Source organism: Physeter macrocephalus, chromosome 4 (assembly GCF_002837175.3).
Source record: "Physeter macrocephalus isolate SW-GA chromosome 4, ASM283717v5, whole genome shotgun sequence".
NCBI classification, from domain to species: domain Eukaryota; kingdom Metazoa; phylum Chordata; class Mammalia; order Artiodactyla; family Physeteridae; genus Physeter; species Physeter macrocephalus.
The window spans coordinates 15,323,911-15,341,382 of NC_041217.1; the positions used below are offsets into that span (position 1 = coordinate 15,323,911).

The window sequence follows — 17,472 nt, forward strand, 5'->3', positions numbered from 1 at the left end:
TTTTCTGTCTTTGTTATTGTTAATGTTGTTTTTAGGTATCAATAGCAAAAAGATAAGAATACACTCCAGCTGTCATGGAATCATAAAAAGGAAAATAAAGTTCTAAATAACAGTATCATTGCAGTGCTCTTTTCTCTGGAGGTCACTATTATTTACTTCTCTCTCTTCTATTCCCTTATAAGAAATGTCTGGTACACAATAAAAACATTTTAAGACACATGAAACAGCAAGAAAATGTGGCCCATCACAAAAAAGGAAATAGTCAATAGACATGGCCCGGATGTTGGAATTATCAAATAGGGATTTGAAAATATCTATTGTAAAAATACTAAAAGATCTAGTGGAAATGGTGACAATACATGTGAAAAGATGTGGAAACAGGAGCAGAGAGATGGATCCTAAAAAAAGGAGCCAAATGGAAATACTGGAAATGAAAAGTGTGTTATTAAAAAACGAAGAATTTTCTAGATAAGCTTAATGGCAGTCTAGATACACGAGAGAAAATAATCAGTGACTATCAAGACAAATCAGTAGAAAGTATCCAAAGAGAAATACTAAGAATAAAAAAAGAGTAGGGAAAACAAAAACAAGCAAACAAATAAAAATTGTGCTCAAGATCTGTGAGACACTATCTGTGCTCTAACATAAGTGTAATTGAAGTCCCAGAGTAAGAGGAGAAAGAATGTGGAATGAAAAAAAAAAAAGGAAAAGCAAGAAAAGTTTAAAGAGATAATCATCAGAACTTCCAAAAGTAGTGAAAACATCAACTTATACATCCAAGAATCTGAGCAAACCTCAACCAGGATAAATACTATGAAAACTACATCCAGGTACATCTTAAACTATTAACATAAGAGAGAAAATTTTAAGCAACAAGAGAAAAATGGCATATACCTTACAAAGGAATATTGATATGAATGGTAGCTGATTTCTCACCAGAAACAATGAAGGCAAGTAGACAATGAAACAACAATCTTTAAAGTGCTGAAAAAAATTACAATTAGCAATGTAGAATTCTACAGCCAGTGAAAATATCTTTCGAAAGCAAAGACAAATTAAAGACATATTTCATAAAAGCTGAGAGAATTTGTTTCCCACTGACTGAACTATAAGCAATGAAAAAGGAAATTCTTCAGACTAAAAAGAAATAACACCAGGTAGAATTCAGGATTTGCAAGAAACAATGAAGAGTACCAGAGAGGACTAATCTTTGAAGAGAGAAAGAAATTATTTCATGGGACTTTCCTACACAAAATACAGCAGTTTTAAACATCTAGTACATCATTGCCCTAAATTGAACCTTTTTTTCTTCCTTGCTCTAAGAAAATTTTGATTTTGAGCCAAAAAATTAAATGTAGTCCATGACCATTTTTAAATATTTAAATTTCACAGTCAATAAACTTAATATCTAAATTATTATAACAATATTTATAATAGCAAAGTTTCATTGAGTACCAAACACGAACCAAGTATATATTATGCATAAGTTTTATACTTGCTTTGAAAACTCTATCTAAAACACATGTTACATATGAGGAAACAAATGAGGAAATTGGATTGAGAAGCTCAATTCTTTGCCAAAGTCATTGGCTTCTAAGAAGCAGAGGAGGATTCAAACCAAAAACTGTCCGACTCTAAATTTCATGCCTTGTTTCTCAGGCACTAATTATTATAACAACAATAATTTCTACGTACAATGAGTTTAACATCCAGTGCAGATTTGTATTTCTTCAACCCATGTTACAGTTAGAGTATAGTGTACCTCACACTCATGCTTTTCTCATGTAATAACACATCATGGACCCGTTGCCAAGTCTCTACCAACAGACATTCTATTTCTCTTAATGGTACACACTTTTTCATTGTTAAGTATAAACTATCATCTGTTTAAGCAATTCCCTTTTGAAGTTTTTAACTGGTCCCAATTATTTGCCACTTTAAGTCATTCTACAATGAACATTTTTGTGTACATATTTAGGGCCTTGTTTAATTGTATTCTTGAGATATAGGCCCTGGAAGGAGAATACTTGGATAACATAACTTCCACATTTTTACTTTTCATAGCTTGCCAGGTTATCACAAACTCTTTCCAACACTAGCATTCTCTCTTTTTATTCCTTGCCAAACTGAGTACAAAATGATAAGCATTGTTTGAATTTTAAATTCTCATTTTATTCGTCAGATGTTTCAATATTTTTCCTTTAGTGTTTCTGGCCATGGTATCACGCTAATAAAAATCTTTCAATATGCCAGGATTATGGAAACATTTGCCTTTACTGTCCTCTACTACCTCATGATTACACATTTCACATTTACATTTTAATTCATCTGCAGTTTTTAGTTAATAAGGTTGTAAGGTACACATTTAAATTATCTTTTTATTTTTGTACCATAGTGGGCCACTTGTCCTGACAGCATTGCTAGATATCTCTTCCGCAATGCTCTGAAACACCAATTTCATCTTTAATTAAACTGCTCTATACCTTTATATACCTTGTTCCTATACTCTTCTTCCATTCCATTTACCTGTCTTAATCCATCAATTTCTATACTTTTCTATTTCTTGTCTTTTTATCTAATTCCCCCCAAAAAAATTCTCAGAAAAATTTAAGCATAATCTCAGCTAAACTAAAAGGAAAGCTGACTTTCTATACCTCGCTGAAGTTAGAAATGTTAACCTTTGGGACACTAGCAGAAATAAAAGTAGTATTCCAACTCCAGAAAGAACAAGCAGGTGAATTAAGATACAACACACAGTAGAAAACATGAAGGGAAGGGAAGCTGGCATTAGCTTCAAATGATTATCGTTTTGTTCCCTGTATATTCACTTTCACAGCTACACAACAAACATCCACTGATTTCTTAATGACCAATTACCTTCTTAAGAAAGTACTACACACTTTTAAATGCATCATGTAGAGATGCCCACATTAAAAAGGAAATTAGAATTCTGTTGATAAATGAATTCAGAAATAGCTCGGGCAAGTTTTGATTCACATGATTTTGTATTTTTCAATCCACAATGTGGAGGGCTATTGTAGTTCATTATCACAGTGACATTAGAGATTGCTTACAATTACATGTCTGTTACCACAACTCCTCTAGGTTTTATGCCCAACTGGAGGCATTGAAATAAACACACAACTGGAAGAAAATATTCTAAAAAGAAACAGATACATGTTGGTTGATATGGATGGTCTAAGCTGTTTCTATTTGTATATTTAAATATTAGTCCAAGCAAATCAGAGTATCACGTTAATATGTACACATTATATGTACACATATCCCATTACTACGGATACAGGGCTCAGGAAAAAGCATTCATCTGGCCCACTGATTAATTTCCTAGGTGATGCAAAGACAAGGCTTGCAGCAACAGAAAGTGTCATTGGCAACATATTTTTCTAGAAAGTTATGCTAGTTAGAAATGAGACTCAAAGAAAAGGCTCTCTAGCAGCCAATACTCATGTGAAAAGTCGTTGCTTCCTGGGTACAGAACCAAAGAAACCAATTAAGCCTAACCAGAGAAAGTAAGAAAAGCCATCTTGATTTCCTATAGGCCTTCGTTTGATATGCCTGTGTTTGAGGTAGTATCTGTTCCGAAGCAGAGACAGCCAGCCCGGTGCTGCATGAGAGCACCTTTAATTCAGCTCGTGGTAATCTCTTGCGCAATTACCTCTCCTGAATGAAACCATCTTGGATGCAGACAAAAGTATGGAGGACAGGGACTTAATTTTTTGATTGAAAAAAGGAGCAAGTGAGAGAAAGAAAATGATTTATAATGTCTGTGGGAACATTCTGTACCTATCTCTTTTCTGATTAGAGAGGTGGCATGGAGCCTGCCTCATTAGGCAGAAGTAATGAGCCAGTCTATCTGCCATCTCTAATTAGAGAAAAGATACAGTAGGTACAACCGTACCTATAAATTGATGGGAAAAAAGATAAAAATTATTTTAAAATATTCTTCCCTCCTGTAGTTCTCCGATGCTCAGGACTTAAGGAGAAAAACTGTAATAAAAACTAAGTAACACTGGAAGTAAACGCTTTTCCAATGAACTGTTTTCCAATCATAAGTTGAATCAATTTTTTTGCAGTTTAAAAACAAATATAATATTCAGTCCACACAGTCCTTTGGAAGCATTAATTCAACATTTAGCATACTGAAATAGAATAGGAGCAAATCACTTCAACCCCACAGTGCAGAGTGGACAAATTTATGGCACTGTCTACTACTTTGAGCAACATTTGGGGCAATAAAACACTTTTAGAAGTGCTAATGGGAGTTAAATATTGAAATAAGGCTCACAAGATGTAATGTGTTATTAAGAATTTCTGCAGGCAGAGTACTTTATAAAATTTTTCAATATACTAATTACTCAAACCAAGTTTCTAAATATATTGGCTCCTTAAAATGTTACTTCTTCACATAAGTTTAGCTTGATCTAAGAGAATATACAAATTAAAATAATAGAGTCACTTTTCTTTGGATCTCTCAACAATTATATGGAAAGTAATTGTTATCTCTGCTTCACAAGAAGAAAATAGATGTTTAAAGAGGTTAATAATAGTTGTCACTTATTAACATTTACAGTATGACAAGCAGTACATACTACACATACAGAGTCTCATATAATTCTTATAATTTTCCCACGAATCATTTATTAAAACATTACTTAATAGATTAGAAACCTAAGACTTAAAAGGGATACATATTTTGACCAAAAATACACAACTAAGTTGAATTCAACCCTAAATTTATCTGACCCCAGAGCCTGGAAATTTAACCACAGTGTTTTAGAATGTTTTTTGAAAATTAAAAATATATACTTTTTTCTTTAAACTAGATAGCTCAGGTCAGAGGGGGAAATTAAAATTTTACATTGTTTCAAAATTATTAATAACAACACCCATAAATATCTATGTGACAACTCCAAAGCCATGACTACTTATTCCTTTATTGCAAACATTTGAAAAGATTTGAGTGCCTACTATGTATATAAGATAGTACTGTATAACTATTAGAATTAAAATTTAGCAAGGTCATTGGACTTAAGGTCAATATAAAAATTGATGGCATTTTTATATAACAGAAAGAAAATTAGAGAATAAAGTTCCAAAACAATTGAAGTAAAATTACATGAAGAAAAGGACCAACAGATACACAGGACTAAGTCTTACAAATATGAATGAGACGCTATACAGAAAACTAAAAACATTGCTGGGAGAAAGTAAGGAGTATATGATGTTCATGGATTGGAAGATTTGATATTCTATAGCTGCCTATTCTCGCAGAATTGAGTTAAGGATTTAAATTCTCTCAAAGTTTTGTGAAAATTGAGAAACTTCTAAAATTCATATAATAGCCAAGACAATCTTGAAAGAAAAAAAAATTGGAGAAATTAAATACTTCTAGATATTAAGACTTTTATGAAGCTACAATAATGAAAACTAAATGCTTTAATGATAAGTATGGGCAAACGTATCACTGAAACAAAACGGTGAGCTCAGGAACAAACCCATCTTCACATAACAGATATATAATTTGTGACAAAGTTACCACTGCAAAGTAGTAGAGAAGTGATGAAAATGTTCCTGGGTCAATTAGATATTCAGGTGGGAAAAAAAGAAAATGGATCTTGACTCCTACTTCATACCATACCCAAATATCAATCCCAGAAAGAGCATCAATCTAAATTTGAGACGTAAAATGATAGCATTTTTAAAATAAAGTGTATGGGAACATCTTTATGGTCTTTATGGTGTTCTCCTACACTTTATTCTTTCAGGATTTGCAAAAATATTCTAAACAGGACATGAAAAGTATTAAGTTTGAAAGAAAAGTTAATAAACTGGACTTCACTAAAATTAAGAATATCTGTTGATCAAAGGAAAATGATAGTATACGCCATAACCCAGAAAGTGATATCTGAAGTCCATGTATCTGTCAAAGAACTCATATTCAAAATACTGAAGAGCTCCTGTAAGTAATAAAAAGACAAACTATCCAACCCAAAAATAGGCAAAAACTTAAATAGGTATTTCACAAAAGAGCATAGCCATGACCAAGAAGCACATGAAAATGTTCTCAACATCATAAATCATCAGGAAATGTACCATACAGCCACCAGAATGGCAAGCAACAATAACATACGACAATACTCAGTGTTGGTAGGACACGGATCGCCGAAATTCTCAAATATCATTGGTTAGAATACCCACTTTGAAAAAGTAAAGAAATATTTCCTAAAGCTTAAAGAAATAGCAACACACAATATAGATAAATTTTACAGGCATAGTGCTCAGAAAAGGAATTAGACACAAAAGAGTACCTACTGCATGATTTAATTTACATGAGAATTCAAGAATAGGCAACACTAATCTATGCCAATAGAGGTCCTTACTAACACTATTCTTGTTTCCCTTTAGAGTCGGTATTCACTAGGAGTCTTTAATACAAGAAATGTTTGATGATCTCATTCTGGATGAGAATTATATAGGATTAAAATTTTATAAAGCTGTACCCCTTAATATTTATGCATTATGTTACATGCATGTTTTGCCTTTATTAAAAACTTAAAATATTTTTTAATTTCTATAATGCAAAATTATCAGACTATCTAAAAACTAACGAAAACGTGTGTAACACAATATTCTTAGCATCAATGAGCTTTTACAAATTAGAAATTCCAGACTATAAATATAGACACACAACATGTATAAGGAATTAACAAATGAAATGCAAATTATCAAGACATGTGTGGAAAGCCAGTCAACCTCACTAATGGCCAAATAATTCTAAGGCAGTGTACAAAAACATTTTTCCATGAGAGGAATGACAAAAGTGAAAAAAACAAGGATAATTTGTAAGGTCAGTTACTGTTTAAGGAGGCAAATACTTACCTATATTTTTAAATCAGGTTGTAAATTTTCACAACCTTTCTGGAGATTATCTGTTGTTATGCTTTAGGGTAATCAATCTCATATGTATTAAAATTTAAAAATGACCATATGTTTCAACCTATTTAACTTCTATTGATTCATGTTAGGGAAATAATTATAATATTAATAATAGTATTACATATCAATATGATTTAGTATATACAAGATACAGTATTCATTCATTCCACAAATATGGAGCAACTACTAGGTACCAGATGCTGGAAAAATAGTAGTGCTTTTTATGACATAGCCTCATTTGATCCTTACAATGGGACTGAAATATCATCATCATCATGATTTTAAATTGGACATAACTACAGTTTAGAGACATTAAAAAGTTATTCCAGGTCACATGGAAGTGACCTAGTAGGGATTTGAAATCAGAGAAATTGACGCCAAAGTAAAAGGTCTTAGGGAACTGCACAGGCAATTGTTCAAACACATATACATGTATATGTGCATAGGCATGATAAATATAGACACAGATATAATATATAGATATATATATTTAGTGTTTTCTATCAAACAACTGCTAATAATATTGAAATAGTAGAATTAACCTAAATGTTCATCAATACAATCTTGTTTAAAAAGTTTTGGTTACAGCTATACAATTGTGCACGATGCAGCCATTTTAAATGAGAAGGCATACTGACATGTTTCTCATCACATTTGGAGGGGAAGTATTTATTTTTAGAGGGCTCAGAGAAAGCATATGTATGATAATTTCATTTTTGGAAAATTACTGTATTTATAACCATATCTCTAGCTATATGTGCAAAAATGATGGAAAGGTATAACAAAGTTAACTATATCTATCTATGAAGGTCAAAAAAGGAAAATGCTTCCTATTTTTAGAGTTCTGTGTTGTTTGCATTTTCTTATAATGAGCATTTATTATTTAATAACAAAATAATTCGCATTCGCATTTTAAGGTGCAGACAATTTTATAGACCACTGTGATAGTTATTTCAAGAGAAGTCTAAATACAACTTCTGTTCTTTTCAGGATGTGATGCATATTATCTTCTTAATCTACATAGCCCATTTTTAGGGTGGGAAGATATGAACACCATTAATCCAGTTTATTCCATGTTGACTATTATTTTCCAGTTTCTGTCTAATACTCTAAGGCTTACTTTAACAATAGCCATACAATAAAATATAAACCTGAAAAAAAAAGAGAAAGAAAATATAGTTTAAGAAGAAATACAGATGGCCAGGAGGCACACGAAAAGATGCTCAACATCGATAATTATTAGAGAAAAGCAAATCAAAACTACAATGAGGTCCCACCTCACACTGGTCAGAATGACCACCATTAAAAAGTCTACAAATAACAAATGCTGAAGAGAGTGTGGAGAAAAGGGAACCCTCCTACACTGTTGGTGGGAATGGAAGTTGGTGCAGCCACTGTGGGAAAAAGTATGGAGGTTCCTCAGAAAACTAAAAATAGAATTACCATATGATCCAACATACCATATGATCCAACAATCCCACCCGTGGGCATATATCCAGACAAAACTATAATTCAAAAAGATACATCCACCCCTATGTTCATAGTAGCACTATTCACAACAACCAAGACATGGAAATAGCCTAGACGTCCATCAACAGATGAATGGATAAAGATGTGGTACATATATACAATGGAATACTACTCAGCCATAAAAAAGAACAAAATAATGCCATTTGCAGCAACATGGATGCAACTAGAGATTATCATACTAAGTGAAGTAAGCCAGAAAGAGAAAGACAAATACCATATATCACTTATATGTGGAATCTAAAATATGACACAAATGAACCTATCTATGAAATGGAAGCAAAACCGTGGACATAGAGAATAGACTGGTGGTTGCCAAGGGGAAGGGAGTGGGAGAGGGTAGGAGTTGGAGTTTCGGATTAGCAGATGCAAACTGGTATATACAGAATGGATAAACAACAAGGTCCTACTGTATAGCACAGGGAACTATATTCAATATCCTGTGATAAACCCTAATGGAAAAGAATATATAAAAAAAGAATGTATATATATATGTGTGTAACTGATTCACTTTGCTATACAGCAGAAATTAACACAACATTGTAATTCAACTTTACTTCAATAAAAATTTTAAAAAAAGAAAATATAGTTTATTACATAGTGTTCTTACTTTAAAAATAAATGATAGAGACATTCTAATTTTCAAGATTCCCTGATATAGTGGGTTGAATAATGGCCTCCAAAAGATAAGACTACCTGCAACCTGCAACTGTGAGTTTATTTGGAAAAAGGGTCTTTGCTGATGTAATTAAGGATCTTGAGACCAGACAATACTGGATTAGGGTGGGTCCTAAATCTGGTCACAAGTGTCCTGAAAAGAGAAGGGGAAAAGGCCAGGTGAAGATGGAGGCAAAGTTTGAAGTTATACAGCTACAAGTCAAGGAACACTAAGTATCGCCAGAAGCCACCAGAAAGAGAGAGGCATGGAATGAATTCTCCCTCAGAATCTCCAGAAGAAACCAATGCTGAATCCTTGATTTCAGACTTCTACCCTCCAGAACCACCAGGGGATGAAATCTGCTCAATTAAGCTGTCACCCAGTTGGTGCTAATGTGTTACAGCAGCCCTAGGAAACAAATACACCTGGGTATTTTAAAAAATTATTTTTGACACAATTTTTAAGAAACAGTGTAATTGGATAAAATAAATAATTTTCTGAAGTCGGACTCTTACCATTTAAGCTCTGTCCTATTTGCATAGTACCAGAGGCAAAATCTGTAATTGAACCACTTAGAGTTCCTGCATCAAAAGCTGTATTATCCTCTTCCAAACCATTGACGAAGAAACTGATTTTTGTCTGATGTACCTGTAAGAAATTATCACATTATTTTGATTGCATAACCTTTTACTTTATAATAACTACACTTCAGCAGGCTTTCTCAAGTTAATTTCCTACTTCTCCACTTCCTTCAGCTGGAAAGATTGGAATTTTATTTTAATGGCTCAATGATATGTCTTGTGTTTGTATATCTAGATATAAACCTATATGTTATAGTTTTGTGCTGGGGTCATATCTACCAGGGTATTCACAGGCATGCATAACTGTTCGTCCCATATTTAACAGCTCTGACTGCCATGCCTTTATAAGTCTTTCTGGAGACATGTTGTTTCTTTAGCTACTAGTTAAATCTGTTACAGTCATATCTGGAAACAAACAGAAATGAACACAAAAGGCAAAAATATTCAAAACCAGATATACCAAAAATGCATTACATATGGATATAATTCAGTTTAGGTTGCTAGTACAAAAGGCTCCTTGTAAACATTTACTTTCTTAGGTGTTGGTATCTAGTTGGTAATTTTCATCTATACTTCTCTAATACAGAATAATGTAAAAAACTGCCAATCATGTGCTAGGCTAATTAATCAGGCAAATACCATAACAACTCTCTACATCAGGGGTAAACAAACTTTTTCAGTAAACAGCCAGAGAATAAATATTTTTTATTTGTTTGCCAAGTGATTTGGTTTTGTGGTCCAAATGGTCCAGGTCACAACTGCTCAACTCTGCTGTAATAGGAAAGCAGCCAGAGACAACATGTATGTGAATGGGCATGGATGTGTTCCAGCAAAACTTTTATAAAAACAGGTAGCCAGCCAGATTCATCCCATGAGCTGTAGTCTGACCACCCCTGGATTACACCATAAAAAGTTATGAAATTTTTGTCTGTGTTGATCCCTGAATAGTCAATTCAATCAAACTTTTATGCAGATTATTTCATTGAGAAACTTAATGCCTTGCAGTTGAAGGTCAGATGCTAACATCTTAATTTAAAAATATCAAATCGTAGCATTCAAAATGAAATTCTATTAAAATAGCCTTACAAAAATAGGGGCTTCCCTGGTGGCGCAGTGGTTGAGAGCCCGCCTGCCGATGCAGGGGACATAGGTTCGTGCCCCGGTCCGGGAAGATCCCACATGCCGCCGAGCGGCTGGGCCCGTGAGCCATGGCCGCTGAGCCTGCGCGTCCGGAGCCTGTGCTCCACAATGGGAGAGGCCATAACAGGGAGAGGCCCGTGTACCGCAAAAAAAAAAAAAAAAAAAAAAAAAAAAAAATTAACAAAAATAACCATCCTCTGATATATTTAAATCATATGAGTGAACTCCTTTCAAACTGCTTCTCAAAAAAAAAAAAAAAAAAAAGCACACACACCCCCCTAGAAATTAACATCATAATTTCTTGGCAATATCAATTCTTCAAAAACTTATTCAATATGGCTTTTATCCACTCTACCCAACCTGCTTTCATTTAAAACCTGCTTTCATGTTCTTTCCTAAACTCACTGACCCTGTGTTGCATTTTACTTAATTATAAAACAAAGCTTTAACATAAAGACATAAAATCACACACTAGCTCCTCACGGACCTGGATATACACCGCCACTGTGGCTTTTTTTTTTTTTTTTTTTTTTTGCATCCCATTTTTTACAGCCTGTTACTGTCATTTGGTGTTTGACTGTTATCATTATAAAAGATACAGGCTTTTCTACTTTGTTATTTGTAGCATTATCTCATGTTTTACAACATCTTTGCGCAACATGCAGGCACATGAAATATAACTCGTGAAAAGTTCTCGATGGTATTAATGCATAAAAAAGAATGTGGCTCCATCTCTACTGTCTTTACCCAGCCAAAAGCTGATGAACAGCCAATTTTCCTTTATCACATTAGCACAGCCATGAGGGAAACACATTTGTTCTAGTCAGCTACACTAAAGATACTATTACCAATCTAACATATACATGTTTTATATCAGCAGTATTCTCAGAGCATGAAGAGAGCCAACAATATATTAACACTAGCATGACAGTTTATTTAAGAAAAGAAAATTGTCTCTGTAGAGGGACAGAAGTTAGAAATGTATGGCTAAAGCTCAGTGTCACTGGTCTAATAAAGGTAATAATTCTTTGGCTTTCTTTATAGCAGGTAACACTCCTGTGACAGTTCTGTCATATCATTCAAATAAAAATGTTGTCTTTTACAAGTTTAAGTGCACCTTTGAGTCAGATAGAAAGCATGCTTTTGATTTTCTGTATTCACTGTATTATATCTGTAGTCAAGAGTTCAGGACCTTTCTTTTTTCTTTTCTTTTCATCAACTCATCACATATTTGCTTAGTAGAAGGATTCAGTGTCACTGAAGTGAATTCCAGAAGAATGTTTTCACTTTGCTGGTACTTAAAACATGATTAATGATGACCCCAAGTCACTCTCGCCTGTTTTTGCCACCCCCTGCAATCACCTTTTTATAAATAAGATTAAATCCTCTTTGGTGTTTTGTACCATGTTTTATATTCCAGGATCCTCTACACTACTTTGCAATTCAGGTCTGGGGCCCCATCACACTGAAACTGTAACCATCATGGTGGCTCTTTGCAATAGCTCATCCTGATGAGCTTGCCAGTTATTTAGGGGAATAGGAATATATACAACAGAATTTCTCACCTGTGAAAAGAAAGCCTTCTACTACAGTGCACTTCCCACCTATCTTTTTCTCCACCTCTCTGAGGATTAGAGGAGTTTGTACATGTTTATTGGTGTGGCTTGAAGGAATGAATTGGCAAAACCAATAGCAGCTGTAGAAAAAGCCTTAAACGCCTTCATAAGACGTCCAAAAACATTTTGGAAAGAAGATGCAGGGGAGCAAGTCACTCTCCAGACTTCATTCTCTCAGGGTTTCAAATTTTATTTTAGCCATTGTTTAGGGGGTCAAATTTGGTGTCCCTGGGATACGCTGTACTCATTCCTTTGAGCACAAGAGTGTAGTAGACTTAAAGATGTAGAATTCCTAACCATTCTCATGCCTGATTAGAGAGGAGCATAATTCAAAATTCCAGAAGGTCACACAATTGCTGAGAAGCTACCAAGGGAAAAAATACAACCAAGTTCACCTTGTAACTGTCAACAATCACCTGTTCCACTGCAACACCAAACGTCTGTTGCTACGCTACTCCTGTAGGCCACCACCACCAGGAACAACAACAAAGAAAAAGAAAAACAAAAAACTGCTGATTCAGCTTGGGAAACAAAAAGGCAGAGTACCTATGCTGACTTCCTCATTGGAGAAATAGTTTTAGTTTTATAGCTTTCCTGTTGCCAATATCCTCCTAATTTAAATTTAATTCAACACGGCATTAACCCAGCACCCACAGTGGCCCTATGAGTTACACCAAGAAAATAAAATCACTGTCCTTTTTCCCAAGGAGCCTGTATGTATGAAACAACACTAATTTTAGCATACTAAATAGTGTCTGAGTCACTACAAATGATGACGGTTGTTTTTTACTTATGTACTGAATCTTCGTGCAGTTAATGCAGTGTTGTCTTTTTTTTATGGAGTTGCTTTGAGAAGTTACACCTTAATCCATGAATGTGTGGTATATAAACTACTTTTGGACCTTCTCTGTGGGTCTTGTCTTCCTAGAACCAACTTATATAAACCTCCCAAGAATATCAGTTTCACTAATGTGATGGGTCTCATTTTAAAACGAAATCATTTTAAGCCTTTTGAAGAACACCTTTTTCATAGATTTAACACAAAGGGATCTGGCAACAGATCGTGAATTCAAATTCACTCTCAGAAGATGATGATGGATGATAACAAATGCAAAAAACATTTTGAATGCTAAGGATTTCAAACAAAAAAGAAAACCACTGTGATATGAATCTGAAGGGAAAACTTCATGGAGGAAAAAGTGTTTTGGACTTTCTGAAATAGAAATTGCCCTGAAATAGAGTTTCTATTTCTAGGATAAAGAAGGATTTGCATAAAAGATTCAACTATTCCATCCATAATTTTTAAGCATAAGGAAGGCAATTTATTCTGAAAACTTCATAAGGTTATTTTAAAATATCACATGTATGTTTCATCCCCTACCTGAAAGCAGGTGGAATGCCACTCTGTTTACCATCCCAAACCAAAGGTCTTCTGAGGTTTTCCCTCACTCATTCCATCCACTTTTATTTCTAACTGGTCACCAGTAGCCAACTTCACCTAACTGGTAAGGTTTCTTCACTGTCTGATGATCCCACAATGCTTATTCGATCTCCATGTTTTATTCAAGCTATTTCCATATGGGAATAACCTTGCTACTGCTTTTCATTTACTTAAATATTTAATATTTTTCAAAACATGTATCTCAAGTCCTGTATCCTACAATGATCCTTTGTCGACTACTTCAGCATTATAAACGTGCTCTCATTTATTAACTAGCATGTCGAGCATTGTTCTAAATTATATATATATATTCATTTTTTTATCCTTACAACAACCTAAGGCAGGTTTGGCATTATCTGCAAGTAATGAAATGGAATCAGAGAGAATTTTTTTTTAAAAAAGGTTACACTCTTCAAAGTCACACAGAAGAATAACTGGTTTCAGAGATTGCACCCAGCGAGCATTTAGAAATAACCACCATCTAGTTTATCAGACCCACCCATTGAGTTTCTTGGCTTTAACTCAACACAGTGATGATTCAGGCTTTGTATCAACACCTCCCATAATAAGAAGAGTAACAACTCCAATGAGCTATATAATCACTTGCCATTTGCCGGGCAGTGCGCTGAGTGCTTTACTTATAGTATCTCACTGGGTTCTCAGATTGCCCCTCTACCGTGTTACTATCCCCAAAATGAGGACACTAAGGTTTACCTACTCCAGTATTCTGCTTCTGAAGACTTTGGGAACCCTTTTATCTTTGAACAGCTTTTACTATTATAAATGATTGAACTGAAAGATATTTCCTTATAACTTCAATTCGTAGGCCCCAGCTCTAATTATTAAGACCACGTGAAAAAAATCCAATCTCTTTTCCACACGAGAGTCCACACATATCATTTTTCTCCTAAATCTTCTTCAAGATAAATGTGTTTAGTTCTGTGGTGTTCTAAATATGACATGGTTCTGGGTCTCTCTCTTCTTAAAATGTGGCTCCAGAAATACTACAATCTCTACATGTGGTCTCTCGCCAAATTGAAATAAGATTATCACCTTAATATAATCCAAAACTGCATGCTAGATTTCATGACATCATACAACTAAAACTGATAAATTAAGTTGAGCTGACTAGTCACTAAGACACTAAGTCTTTTTTTTTTTTTTTTTTTTTAACTTACATCGCTGTTAAAGCATATCTACTCCATCCTATACACAGGCAGTTAGTTTTTTGGACCAAAGGACAGGAATTTATATTTATCCACATTATATTTCATCTTGTTAGATTCAGCCCATTGCTCCAGGCTGTCAAAATCTTTTTGGATGCTATGTCTGTCATCCAATGTATTTAACATCCTCCAAGATTTGTGTCATTTGCAAATCTGATGAGCATGCCCTACATGCTGGGCAGAAGCTCAATAAATACTAATTGATTGACTAATAGATACGCCAAAAACAAAACCACCAACACAATCTACACTATTCTGCAATTGTAAGCAATAAAGAAAAGGCACCATTTTCTAACAGGTAAAATATATCGTACAGGGATTCTTCGCCTTTGTAAAGTGACCTTACTTACTAACATGGGTTTTTATAGAATCATATAATTATGAATAAATACGCCAGTCTATTAAATATTTTCTATGCTACGTTTATACAAACAACATGAGAAAAAGAGTTGAGGTAATTGTTCATGGAAGGTCGGTTTGGTAGAAATTAACCACATGAGTTGCCCACAAGTGCTTGCAATGTGCATGCGTTCCCACTACTGGTCTGATTTACTGATAACATCTTGTATCTCATTCTCTTTGTATGAAAGATGGCTACAGGGAAATGACTTCAGACACAGCTATATTCCTCAAGATTTTCTTGCTTTTGTTTCTTTTTTTCACTTCCCATGAGCTCATACATTTCATTTCAACACTCCTCTCCCTGGCCCCTTCTCCCTTCCCCCCTGCCCCGTTCATCCCCCCACCCCCTCCCCACCAGACCCCTGTCCCCTACATACAGACTTTTGTTTTTTCCTCTCTGAGTAACTCAGACAAGCCAGGCCCTGGAAGTGATCCATGCCTAAGTGTACTACATTTTCACCCTAAGTATGATGCTTTGGATGTACTACTCACCCTTGATATCCACTAAAGTTCTCTCTCCATATACTGCAACCTCCCAAGAATAAGCCTCCAACTTAATTAATCTCTAGAAATTTAACAGAGGAATCTAAGTCGTTTTCTTTGTCCTATCTTGAGTAGATGTAAAACTGTCACGGCCACTTCTTCCGAAACTATTACTCTCTTCACTTCAAAAAAAAAAAAAAGATATTAATTTACACAGACACACACATACACATACACACATATATATATAAAATAGAAAAATCTGCCAACGGTTTGATTTACTATTGATTTCCTAGGGAATGGGGATAGAGCCAGCCCATTTTCTGTAGATACTGTCTAGGAACACTTCGTGCACAATTTCACATTTGGTACAGAGATGATCACAATTTTCTACACTCTTAATTATCTCAATGTATCATTAGTTCTTTTTTCTATGTAATCCATATGGAACAGATGACTTTGAAAAGATTATTAGAATTAGTTGTAAAACACCTTAGTAACCTTTTCAGCATTTTATATCCCCAAATCTGGAAGTTGTTTATTTGTTATGCCTACAAGTTCCCCTCCTTAAAAAGTCAACTTCTTATTTTGTCTTCCATGTTTAGGAAGAAAATTGTTCATCATACCCTTCATTAAAAACCATAGTTTTTTTGAAAATGTTTCAGTTGTTTGAATATTCAATGAGCACATTATAATATGCTAATTGTTATGCTACATATAAAGTATATATAAAACACAGACCTTTTCTTCAAGGAGCTTGTATTCTGTAATGGAAACTGGTATATAAAAATATTTTCAATGCCAAGTGGGAAAATGTAATAAAATAAACATGAATAAAGTGCTCAGGGACAAAGATGAGAAAGAGAAAAATAATCTTAGAAGTCTTCTCCTCTAAATACTTCCCCATTTCTCTCCTTCCCACTGTAGCGACATTCCTATGAGCTGCCTGTACCACCTCTCTGCTGCTCACCACCTCTCTCGCTACAACACTAGCCCAAGCCCCCTCTTCCCTAGATTGTTGCAGTGGCCTCCTAACTGGCCTCCCAGATTCAATCTGTGTTCCCCTTCAGTATATTCTCAAGAAAGAAGCCCAAGGATTCTTGACAAAACAAAAGCAGATTGTCACTCTTTTGCAGAAGACTGTAAATTTTTTTTTTCAATTGAAGTATGGTTGATTTACAATGTTGTGTTAGTTTCTGGTGTACAGCAAAGTGATTCAGTTAGACATATATATTATATAAAATTTTTCATATTTTTCCCATTATGGTTTATTACAGGATATTGAATATGGTTCCCTGTGCTACACAGTAGGACCTTGTTCTTTATTTTATATATAGTAGTTTCTATCCACTAATCCCAAACTCCAAATTTATCCCTCCCTCACCCCCTTTCCCCTTTGGTAACCATAAATTTGTTTGCTATGTCTATGAGTCTGTTTCTG

General features: G+C 34.4%; 1 protein-coding gene across 1 annotated transcript in view; it reads right to left on the bottom strand.

Annotated features, from left to right (window-relative positions):
• Positions 1-17,472, bottom strand: part of USH2A (usherin) — an 829,367-nt gene that overhangs the window by 766,904 nt on the left and 44,991 nt on the right. The window contains exon 3 of the mRNA XM_028488076.1: positions 9,658-9,790. Coding sequence (XP_028343877.1) covers positions 9,658-9,790 — 133 coding nt within the window. The remainder of the gene's footprint in view (positions 1-9,657; positions 9,791-17,472) is intronic.